The sequence below is a fragment of the Plecotus auritus genome (genome assembly GCF_963455305.1).
Source record: "Plecotus auritus genome assembly, chromosome: 2".
In the NCBI taxonomy this organism is placed as follows: domain Eukaryota; kingdom Metazoa; phylum Chordata; class Mammalia; order Chiroptera; family Vespertilionidae; genus Plecotus; species Plecotus auritus.
The window spans coordinates 155,974,584-155,987,288 of record NC_137771.1 but is presented as its reverse complement, the minus strand read 5'-3'; the positions used below and the strand labels follow the sequence as shown (position 1 = coordinate 155,987,288).

The 12,705-nt window shown below is 37.4% G+C and overlaps 1 protein-coding gene across 1 annotated transcript in view; it reads left to right on the top strand.

Annotated features, from left to right (window-relative positions):
* Window positions 1-12,705, top strand: part of MYH15 (myosin heavy chain 15) — a gene marked incomplete at both ends in the record, with an annotated part of 148,811 nt that overhangs the window by 44,650 nt on the left and 91,456 nt on the right. The window contains 7 exon segments of the mRNA XM_080654673.1: window positions 211-360; window positions 1,031-1,201; window positions 8,274-8,422; window positions 8,424-8,439; window positions 9,485-9,523; window positions 9,526-9,622; window positions 12,508-12,575. Of these exon segments, the coding sequence (XP_080510799.1) occupies window positions 211-360; window positions 1,031-1,201; window positions 8,274-8,422; window positions 8,424-8,439; window positions 9,485-9,523; window positions 9,526-9,622; window positions 12,508-12,575 (690 nt within the window).

The window sequence follows — 12,705 nt, the reverse complement described above, 5'->3', positions numbered from 1 at the left end:
TCCCTCTCCCTCCCCGCCTTTCCTTGCTTCGTTCTTCCTTCTCTCATTTTATTGTATTTCCTCTCATGTATCATCTCAGCAGCATGCTGGAGCCACAGAAAGTCAATAAATATATCAGATTTCACTAGAAGGCAGTCACTGATAGAGGATGCCTGGGATTAAAATGAACCCTGCTGTCAGATGAAGGAGTGCTTTCAATGTGATTTCTAGGTGACCTCTGCTGTTGGTGCCTTGTGCAAGTCAATATATGAAAGGATGTTTAAGTGGCTGGTGACACGTATCAACAGGGCCCTGAATGCCAAGCTACCAGGGCAGTTTTTCATTGGCATTCTGGACATAACTGGTTTTGAAATCCTTGATGTAAGTATCTTTGATAAGATGAAGTCAATGCATATTTACAAGGAGATTAGAAAATGTGAATTGAATGTCAGAAAATGTCATCAAAGTATGATGCAATTCATTCTTTGCAAACCTTAAGAGAGAGCTACTTTGGTTGAAAAGAGCAATTATTAATATTAGTAAGTAACAATAGTTATGATAATGAATAGTATTAAGAAATTAAGCTTCAAATAAAGGTAAATTGAGACAAAGGAATATTTTAAGATTTTCGATTGATTGCCCCTCATACATCCCTCAACCTGGGATCAAACCCACAACCTATGTATATGCCTTGACTGGAACTTGAACCCACAATCTTTCAGTGTACAGGACAAAGCTCCAGTCCACTGAGCCACAATGACCAGGGAGGAAGAAGGTAAACATTTAACTGAACATTTGTTACTTACTGGGTTTATTTGCCATGATGTGTCCACATTTTTCCAAGTGGACCTCAATTTTATTTTACTTTTTTGAGGTACATTTGACCAAAAAATGTATATATTTAAGGGGGACAATTTGATGATTTGGTACACATATATATTGTGAAATAATCACCACACTTAAGTTAATTAACATATCCATCACCTCAAGTTGTTGCCGTTTTCTCAATTTTATTTTTATCTCTTCTTCCTACCTAATTACATCTTTGAAGTATAACAGCCTTGAGCAACTTTGCATTAATTTAACCAATGAAAAATTACAACAGTTCTTCAATCAGCACATGTTAGTTCTGGAGCAAGAGGAATATATAAAAGAAGGCATTGACTGGATGTCCATGGACTTTGGTCTGGATTTGCAAGCCTGTATAGATCTTGTTGAGAAAGTAATGCATGTTTCTCTCCTCATTCGATTTCGTTTAAGGATTGTCCCTGCTTGCCTTGTTGATGCCAAGACTCACTCTCTGTCAGAGGGTGGGAACTGGGGCAGGACAGCTCTGCACATTTTCTCTTAATGGTCTTTGTGTGCAGTACCCGTGACATTCTAACTAAACTTCCAAAGCAGTTACCCCACTCCATCATCTCTAATGCAGGCTGTCGCTATGGATTCGCTGTTTACTCGTGGCCTCCACTGTTAATGTGTGAGGAGACTTGTTGAGATTAAAAATGGTCATGCTCTTGACTGGAAAAAGAGAGCTGAAAGTATGGGCACCGTTGGGCCTGACTGATTAACATAAGGTGAAGGAGTAGACCCAGAGCAGCTTAATAAAATTTGGCAATTGAGTATGCAAACAAACAACTGCCATACATCCTCCAGGCCACTACCCTGCAGGATGCAGTTTGTTCATTTAATTGGACAAGTACCAGTTAGTTTAAGTAATTTATGACAATACTTCATGGCTTATTAGTAAATTAGCTGCAGTGTATGGTTTCTGAATTCAGCGGTGTTTCCGGACTCTGAAATATTTCCACGTGCTCTGGGATGGATTAAGGGATAGATTAAGTGGGTTTGCTGGAGCACTTTGCTGTAGCTTTGTCCACGGGAGCAAGTGTGGTGGCGTGTTAGTGCCCCTTGTGTCTCTCTGTAACTGTGGATTGCTGTGAAGTCTGAAGACAGGGCTGGGCAGGTCAAGGCCTTGGGCTTTTAACTTTCTGAAGGTTTCTTTAGCTACGCTGTCACATTGGATTCTCAACAACCCTGCCAGGACAGGGCTAAGGTGACGACGTTTTGTGGGCCTCAGATTTTATCAATCAGTGTTCCATCAATTTTATTTATTAGGTTTCAGCTGAAACAAAATCTTCCTTGAAAATAGCCATTATTTCCAACAGGAGTGGACATTACATTGATTTAATTTCCTTTATAACCAGTGTACTTCCCCGGGGCAGGGGGGGGGGGTTTGAGAATAGGCTGATTAAAAAAATAATGACCAACCTGTGAGTTGATTAAAAAATAATAATAATAACCCAACCATGAGCTGGTCAATGTTTGCTAGCATCATTCAGTTTGCTAGCATCATTGTAGTTTTCTGATTAGAAATGAAAGAGGAGAACTGGAGCTTCTCAGAGGGGCAGATGTAGCTCCTGGCGATTGTTACCTGTAATATTAACTTACTCTGATTATGGCAATATACCGTTTTCAGGCAGGAAGATGGGACATAGCCGTGATTCAGATCCTGATAGGTCTGGGAATGTTACTGATTTTTAGTTATCTGAAGCCTATTGTCTCACGTCTGCCAGTATCAGTTATTTCAAGTAATACACTAGCAGCATGGATGCAATTTCCTGTTGTATTTTCTACTGATATGATAAAACGAGAAAACAAAAACTGACCACATGATAGAAGGAGAAGATACGTCTTCAGCTTCCTGTGAGTGATTTCAAAGGTATTCAGGTCAGGCAAATGAGGAATACCAAAACCTTTCTTAAAGTGATTGCATATTTTGAAAAGATGCATTGTGCTGGACCAAGCTATGTGAAGAAAATTTATAGTAAATATTAATGATTAAACTTACTCCTTGAAATAGTATAAATCATGGAACATTTTCAAAATTCAAAGGAACTAAAATGCATCATTTTGTATAAAATGTCTTAGAGCATACATCTGTGTGTATATATAAAGAAAATGGATTTCCATATATAAAAGTTTTAAATGTTTATGTTCATTAAGAAAATTTATGTCAAACTAAAACAAATTTATTTTTTAAATTAAGCTTTTATTTTTAAAGCAGTTTTAGGTTCCTAGATAAATTGAGGACAAAGTACAGAGATATACCTTCTCCCCCATACATGCATAGCCTCCCGGTTGTCAACATCCCCACCAGAGTGGTACATTTGATACCGCTGAGCAACCTACATTGGCACATCATTATCACTCAAAGTCCATAATTTACCTTAGGGTTCACTCTTGGCGTTATACATTCTGTGGGTTTGGACACATGTATGATGGCATGTATCCATCATTATGGTATCATACAGAGTATTTTCACTGCCCCTGGAAATCACTGATCTTTTTACTATCTCCATAGTTTTGCCTTCCCCAGAATGTTATATAGTTGGAATTCATACAGTATGTAACCTTTTTATACTGGCTTCTTTCACTTAGTGATATGTATTTAAGGTTTCTCCATACGTTTTCATTGTTTCGGTGCTCACTTATTTTTAGCCCTGAATAATATTCCATTGTCTGGATGCACCACAGTTTATTTATCCATTCACCATCTGAAGGAAATCTTGATTGCTTCCGAGTTTTGGCAAGCAAAACTGCTATAAGTAGCCAAGCTGCTATAAATATCCATGTGCAGGTTCTTAGGTGGACATAAGTCTTCAACTCCTTTGGGTAATTACCAAGAAGCATTAACACAAGCGGATTTTAACATCAGCTTTAATTGTTAATTTGGTCTTCAAGCATACAGTGACTTCCTTCAATACTGTATATGTAGTAAACAAATCTATTACATGGTTAGCTCACACTTATTTCATTACTTTGAAATATTCTAGTTTGTTTAGAACTTGAGCATCAATCATTTGTATATTAAAGTATTAACATATAATTACATATTTATGGTTTTACATAGGAATTGGTAAAGAGATTAATTCTAATATTTTAAGCAAATAAATCCAACATTATACATTTGTTGCCCCTTCATTGTAGTATCCTTGAGAGGCTACATCCATCTTCCAATAATTCAACCCTTTTGGAAAATGTCTCTCACGGCATGGCAATTGGGATAATGTTTTTGAAATATTACCACCTTTACTACTGATCATCTTACCTATCTTGAGTCCAAACTGTGTTACTTAACTTGAGCACATTGTTCACCTTATTTGCCTGAATAATTTTCAGTTGTTTCTATAAAATGATACACCATTGAACAATAGGAAGTTTCCATGTACCAGTAGTCCATTGTGTCTAGATATCCTAAGGAAGTTTCTAAAATATTTTAAATCCTGGTAGCAGCTTGGTAGTAAGTGTTGTTGCCTCCCAAGTGGGGTTCTTTGGATGTGTAAATTCTGATGTTTTTATTATAGAATGAATCACATTTAATGTCTAGTTATCTTTTGCATGCACATAAATATCTTCTTTAAACATGTAATTCAGTGCTTTCTTGTTTGCAACTCTTTTTTTGTGTGCATATTGCCCACTGCAAAGCAGCCCAGGACCCAAAACTCAAACCTGTATGTCTGAGTGTTCACCTGTCAATTAATTACTTAAAAATTTTCTAGCAACTTACATTTTATTCACCTTGGAACTTACTAGGCTAAGGGTTGTCAGAAATGTAAACCAGAGGCCTCATCCTAGCCCCGAAGGAACTTAGAATGTAAATAGAAGGATGTCTTAAGACCAAAACTATTACTGTGTTTTTCTTTTTATTAGACAAGTAAGTAAATTTATTCAATAACTAACCTGTTTTTGATAAGTTCCTTATTACCGAACTGGTGGGGATATTCCTCTCCTAGCATTATGGCTATAGCTAAACATAGCACACCCGTCATTGGACAGATGAGATTGACAACAGATTATTAGTCACAGATACTCACAGCTTGGGGGTGGAGAACACTGCATGCCATGCAGAGCCACATGGCGTTTGCAATTGGGAAGAGAATGAGTGAGCAGGGACTTTAGGAGGCAGGCTTTGTAGTAATAATAGGGTGAGGTGACCCATGGTTGCCCCTGGAGGATGTGACTGACTTGTTGGAGTAATTCCGTGGGTTGGCAGGGAACTGAAACCCATTACTAAAGGCTAAGCAGACACTGTGACAGGTCCCATGATAAGGAGGGTTGTTGGATAGGAGACCTCACCCATGAAAGCACAACAGGAAGAGGAAATTGTGACTGGTTTTCCCTGATGTCAAGGAACACATAATGTTGGACCTTAGTTTTAGGCCCAATACCACACTGCTGTGTAGGAGACTTTGAATTAAATGCTGTAGAACACTTAAGCATTTGTTATAAATAACACTTGCCCTTAGGAAGTATGCAGTCAAGTAGATTTATAAGTCTAATAAATGTAAAAATATATATGAGCATAAATGTAGTAAAGACGTTGTCAGAGACCCACAGAGCTCAGAAGAGCAGGAATCTAGCAAGGCCTGGTGGGAAAGAGTATAAAATTTTAGCTAGATCTTAAGGAATGGATATGACTTCAGCAGATGAAGAGAGGAAGCTAGCAGGTGAGGGGACTGGCAAGAGCAAAGACATAGAGACAGGAAAGCAAAGAACACATTCCAAAATGTTAGGTAGTCTAGTTAGAACTGAGAACACACAGATGGAAGTACCTAGAAGTAAACAAAAACAGAGAGTCATGTTGTGAAGAGCTTTTAATGAATTGATACCTTATTTGGAGGTAACAGGGAGCCAAAAAGGGTTTTATGCTGGCAATAGAATAGTCAGAGCTGCTTGTGTTTAATCTGGTAGATTCGTGTATGGTTACACTGGAAGGAAAATCTAAAATTAAGGCATTTTGGAAGCTGTTACAGTAGTCCAGGTGAGTAAAAGACAGGTCCTGAATCAGGATAGCAAAAATGGAAATAGTAAGAAGGAGACAGATAAAAACAAGAGGAAGGCAGAATTTATCATATTTGAAGAGGGAGAGCCCTAATGTTCTGAATCAGGGTAATTGGCTCAGACCATTTACTGTGCAATAGAGAGCACTTGATGCTGTGGTTCAGCATTTGGAAATTAATTTGCTGGAGGGCCTCATATTTATTAGAAGCTTTACACCTCCCAAGCATTGGAGAAATGGAGAATACTCTGAAGAGTGTTTTCCCCTCCTTAGTGATTTAGTTGTTACATTATGAGCTATACCATTCACTTATTTTACATAAAACTTCTATTCACCCCTAAATTGGCGTCATTGAAGTCCCAAGGAAATGGCAGTCCTCATGGTCCTCCACCTGAAAGGGGGCTACCGCTCCTGGTGAGTTTGCCAAAATCCTCTTGTTAACAGACACAGGAGATGCTTAAACTTTTGAACTATTAATTCCAGTTTTTATTGAGGATTGACTATAAGCATGATGAGAAAATACATGGTCCAAGATGGAGTCCATGCCGCCAAGAACCTGTACCAGGAAACTCACTGTGTAATTATCAGAACCTCTCTTGTCCTCCTCATCCTCTTTCTCATTTCTCACTCTCCCAGGAACCCAAAAGGTCAGTGCTGCCAGGAGCAAGACAGGTGTCAGTTTCACCTGGACTATTTTGTCCTCACTTAGAACAGTTTACATATTCACTCATTGCATCATTTCCCATCTAGATGCTTGAGATAAAGGAAGATGTCCCAGAACTATTCAGTACAAGAGTTACTGGTGGAATGTTGTTTAATACATTATCTATTAAATGCAAGTTCTAAATCTGAGAATAAACAAGAGGTAGAAAACCATAGTCCATATATTAGAATAATAGACTCAGATGGATCAGAAACACAATCTTCAAATATCTTGTGATCCACCATTTAGAAGAATTAGATTGACTTGTATTGGCTCTAGTAGAATTATTTAAAACAAAGTATTCTGAACTTCAGACAAATTTTCTTTTAATATATCACCCATCCAGAGCATTGACTCAACTTGGTTTATTCTCACTCTATGGAAATATTTGAGCATAAGCTAATCTGCTTTTTAGAAGGAAATGGTGAAGGGAATTGAAGGAGCTATTAGGAAGTTGGACTAGATCTTTAATGTCTTTCTCAAACCTAAGAGTTTATGGTTCTTAGGTATAAAGGATTGATAGAGAATTATGAAATTTATATTGTTAGGTCAAGAGGTCATGTTGTAATTTGAAATTCTCATGACAGTTTACCTATACCTCTGTTTGGTCTACTTTGTGATCTACATATCATGTATATGTCTTGTTTTCTTGGCTAAATGCTATGGGGCCAAAACCCATGTCTGATTATTTCTTTTTTTAAAAAAATTGATTTCAGAAAGAGGAAGGGAGAAGGGAAGAGAGATGGAAACATCAACAAAGAGAGAGAACCATTAATTGGATGCTTCCTGCACACCCCCACTGGGGATTGAGCCTGAAACCCAGGCATGTATCCTGACCAGGAATCGAACCATGACCTCCTAATTCATGGGTCGACACTCAACCACTAAACCACACCATCTGGGCTGATTATTCTTTTTAATCCCAAACTGTCGATACAATAATTGGTTCATGGAGACCCTTCAAAAATATTCATGAAGTAGGTAAATGAATATACAAATATACAAAATAATATGCAAATATGAGTCCTTGATTCCCACCCCAAACCTAGTTTTTAATATATATATACACTGAGTGGCCAGATTATTGTCTTGTTGGAAGAAGCCATCTCCTTTGGGATATGCCATCAACATGGTCTATAAGACCTTTGGGATCCAATACTCCTTACCTCTCTGGCTTTATCTTGTAACCACATACTCCATCTGACTAGCTTTGCTCTGTCCACACTTGACTCTGGCAGGACCTCAAATTTGCCACTGCTTCAGAACTTTGTACTCTTTATTTCTCTGTGCAGAATACTTTATACAGATCTTCTCAGAATTGCTCTTCTCATCCAGGTCAGAGGGTCTTCTCCACAATCTTACTAAAATAGCTCCCACTCAGAAGGTATATAAGTGCTCAGAAGAAATCATGCTCTGTCTCTTTACTTTGCATGATTTCTTCTGAGCACTTATATGAAACTAAGTCAGTTATTTTTTGTTTACTTGTCTGTTTGCTCCACTAGAATGTAAGCACCCTGAAGAAAGGCACTTTGTCTATGTGGTTCATGGCCATATGGCTACTCCTACTGGTGCCTGGTGCCTAGTAGATATTTAATAACTATTTGTTGATTGGATAATGGCTAGTTACAGATAGTGAATATCCCTTCCCTTGTCAACTGATTAAGTTTCTGGGAAAGAGTTTACACTAACCCCCTGCTGAAAATGCCATTTCCTGGTGTTTTCTCATCTGCTGTTTCTATGAATCACCAATAGCCAATGGAAATCTTTTTCATCCTTGAAGAGGAATCTATGTTTTCTCAGGTTACAGATGTGACTTTCAAGACCAAACTTTTTGACAACAATTTTGGAAAGTCGGTTCATTTCCAGAAGCCCAAGACTGATAAGAAGAAGAAATATGAAGCTCCATTATGCAGGAGTGGTAAGTTACCTATAGACCTTCAGCCCTGACTGTTTCAAATGCACTCAGCCAAAGTCTTTACGTAATACATAACTAAAGTTTAGATTAAATGAAGAGCTGAACAAAATAAATCTCAGTTCCAGAAAAAAGTTGGTTCAGCCTTTTTGCACTTAGGAAATGAAATAGCTACACTATAATAGTTTTCCATGTGCACAGAGGTCAAAAATCTCAAAATAGACTCTGTCACCCCAACTCAAAGTAAGACACTTTAGAAAGTCATGGAGACTATCAAAGTTATCGGTTTCTCCTTATTTGTCCTTACTTTTAACTTAACAGTGTATGAATGAGTGATTTCAATTGATCTTTTTATTGAAGATTTAAAAAAAATCTCTCATAAAGAAATAGTCACTGTAAAGTAATGATCTCAAACCTATGGCCAACAAAGGTTTCCAATGAACCTCACTGCTTCTTCACATTTCCCCACTGGTGCAAGGGTGTGTGTGAGTGTGTGTGTGTGTATGTGTGTGTGTGTTTTCTGCTTTTATGTTTCTGGTCAGTGATTCTAGGTAGAACAGAACAATAACTGATAAAGGATAAAATAATATTTCAACCTAAAAATGACTAGCCAACTGTATAGATTTGCTTGTAATTTTCTTCTTTGATATTCTTAAATATTATAATAATATTTAGAGCAAAATACCGTTACAATTGTCAATGGTTTTTTGAATGCTCACTGTGTGTCAGAGACACTTGGATTGTTTCATGTATTCTTGCCTATGAAAGAGTGCTGATGTGAATTGTTTCTACTTGAAATACCATCTATTTCTTCCTCCCTTTCCCTCCCTCCTTCTTTTCTCTGTTCCTCACCTCCCCTTCTCTTCCTTTCTTCTTCAGTGAAAATGGTAAATTCTGAGAATCTCTTTGGGTAGCACAAAGACTTCTGGGAGTATTATTCAGTATTGTTACATCAAACTAATTTAAAGTTTTTCTTTTTAAAGGAATGCACAATTTGCTATGTTAATTTATGTATTCTCTTTTGTTATCCGAACTGCGTGTCTTTCCAAAGGTGCCTTGTAACATCAGTGTCTGGCTTAAAAAAAACAACACAAAGACATTCTTAATGAAAGGGTGGTGGCTATATTTCAGAAGTCATCTAACAGACTCTTGGCAAATCTTTTTGAAAATTACATCAGTACTGACAGTGGTGAGTCAAACAATCTTCCCTCATTTTTCAGCCTCGGAATGGAACCCATGGTTTCCTTGACACTTACAACAACCCTTGCTTTTTTCCTGTGATATCTGTCTGCTCCGTGGTCTAGTTGTCCCCTCTTGTTAGCCTTTCTGACCTCAGGCTGATGGTTCTTCAAGGAAATGGTGCTCAAAGATAGATATATTTCAAGAAGCTTGCTCTGGTCTGCCTTTATCTTCTGCTCAACCCAGATGCAAAGAGAGAGCAGCAAACCATGTTTTGAAAAAGTATTTTGGGGAAATAACAAGTCACTTTAATAGATATTCCCCAAATACCTTGGAATTCTCCTTCATAGTGCTTTTCTATTATAATAACTTGAGGTTATTCTAAGCTTCATGATGACAGGAATTATGTCTGATTTGTTCAATCATAGCCTCAAGCATGTAGCAAATGCCTGTTTAGCAGGTACTCCATAAAATATTTATTGATCAACTAACAACTAATCTTGTTTAGTAGTTTGTAATTTACAAAGCACTTTCAGATATATCATCTTACTCAAGCCTTGTCATGACACTTTCAATACACAGAGTGGAAAATCTCTCCCTTTCTTACAAGAACAAGTGTGGAAGAGTAAGTCGCATCCCCAGTTTCAGAAATCTATTAAATGACAAAGCAAGGTAGGAAGCAGGATTTCTCAGAAACAAACAAAATGGAGAGATGGACAGGGTACAATTCACACTTCTGCACCATGGCACAAAGGATTTGCAGATACTGAGCTTAAGTTGCTAACATCAGCCTCACAACCAAAACTAAAGCTAGGCTAGCTGCCGAAGGACACTCTCACTGTTCATAGCAAAGTCACAGATTGACAGCCCTTGAGAAAAACCTGGCCTTCAAGCATGGTTGTGTTTGGCCCAGACAGGTTAAAGAATAATCAGAAGATTTCATATACACATTTGGTTTCCCTATTTCTTTAAAAAAATGGGGGGCAGATTTATGTGAAAATAGAAAATCTGACCAGCCTGGTTCAGATACCTTCATGGCAGTTGGGCAGAACACTAACTATTCTTTAAAAGGGGTGTGTACTCTCACCTCCTAACATTCCCATCCTGTTACTATCTTACACCTAGCTTCAAGTGAACTCCTGGCCCCTGTGGGCTGATTAGGAACACCTGACTGGGTTTGATCCCCAATAGAGGGCGTGCAGGAGCCAGCCGATTGATGGAGAGAGAATTTAGCTCTTTCTTTCTGGCTTTGCCAGTACATGATGACATAATTCAGGAGCATGCCTGAAATCCTGTTGGCCTGTCTCAAGAGTAAGTTGACAGATGGAAACTACTGTGTTGGACCTTGATCATCTTCAGGCAATGCATCTGCCTAATTCTAATAGGTTCAAAAGTGACTCTGAGAAGTCTGTTAGATAGTGGTCACATTGCTGATGGCTCCCAGATGAGTAATTCTCTGATCATAAGAAATCAGAGAATGGTTTGGGCAGAGAATTAGAGAGGAAGTCATCTTCTAGTTCTTCAGGGTATGTGCTGTGTTCTTTGTAAATAGAAGAGAATTGTCCGGAATGTATTTTTCCATAATTATTTAAGCACCCCCTGAAAATACTTGCCTCTAAGTTTCCGACTCAGCCAAACATCAAGTTACCTATAATAAACTGCACTTTTATTTTATTTAAACCAGATATAATAAAAAAATTAATGGAAGGCAGTATATTTCCTTTTCATGTATGGAGAAACTGAAGTACAGACAACTCAAGTGGTTCCCTTTGAGGGCCTATGGCATGTCAGTAGGACATTCATAATTAAACTTTATGACATCTGTCCTAGCACAATGCTCTCAGGCAGAGAGAATATTTTATTAGTTTTTCAGATTGATAGCTGGCCCATTTTTTTCCAGATTGCCCATGGATTTTGTTGTTGTTTTACATCTTTGTGCGTTAGCACTATACAGATGTTTATAAAACAAATTGGCTTAGCATAATTTTTTTTTGCTTTAAGAAAATGGAAGTAGTTTTTTTTTTTTTTATAAATTATAAAAGTAATGTATGAGTGTTGCCGAAACCACAGAAAATATAGAAAAACTAAAAAGAGGAACATCAAGATTACCTATAATCTTACATAGGAGATAACAATTGCTAACATTTTGATGTATACTCCCCCAACATTTTTTATGTGTATAGCCACCCATAATACAACTGCACTTAAAAACATGTACAACTTGGCCAATGTGGCTCAGTTGGTTGAGCAGAGTCCCATGCACCAGGAGGTCACTGGCTTGATTCGCTGTCAGGGCACATGCCCAGGTTGTAGGCTTGATCCCCAGAGAGGGTGTGCAGGAGGCAGCCCATCCATGTTTCTCTCTCAGAGATGTTTTTCTCTCTCTCTTCATTTCCCTTCCTCTCTCTGAAATCAATTAAAACATTATTTTAAAAAGGCATACATACACAAAACCATGTATATACACACAGGATCATAATATACAAACTATTTTGTGACCTACTCTTTCTCTTAAATTCTAGGAATATTTTCATGTCAGTTATATGGATCCACACTATCATTTTAAAAAGTTGAAGCATTTCATTGTATACCTGTTCTTTCATAATTTAATGAAACAACTTCCTATGATGAACATTTGTTGATCATCTTTTTGCTTAATTTTTTTGTATGACTAAATAGTGCTGCAATGAGTATCTTCACACAGTTGCCTAATTATTTCCTCAAGGAAAGCACTAGAAATACACTTTTTGTGTTAAGATATAAGTATTTTAAAAGCTTTTGTAGATATTGCCATAGTGCTTCTAGAACTTTGATGAATATATGCTTTCATCAGCAGGGCCTGGTAATGTGACAAAAAAAAAAGTTTTTAAAATGTTTTACTTTTTTTTTTTTTAGCTCTACAGTTTGCGGAAAATAAACACAAGAAGGGAGCTTCATTCCAAATGGTTCCATCTCTGCATAAAGTAATTTTTAATTGCATCTATTCATATATTAACTACCTCACAATCTGCATATGTTATTACTTATTTGAAATTTTACATCTTTAAATAAGAATAAATTATCTGAAGCCAGCCAACTTGGAAAAGTTGAAAG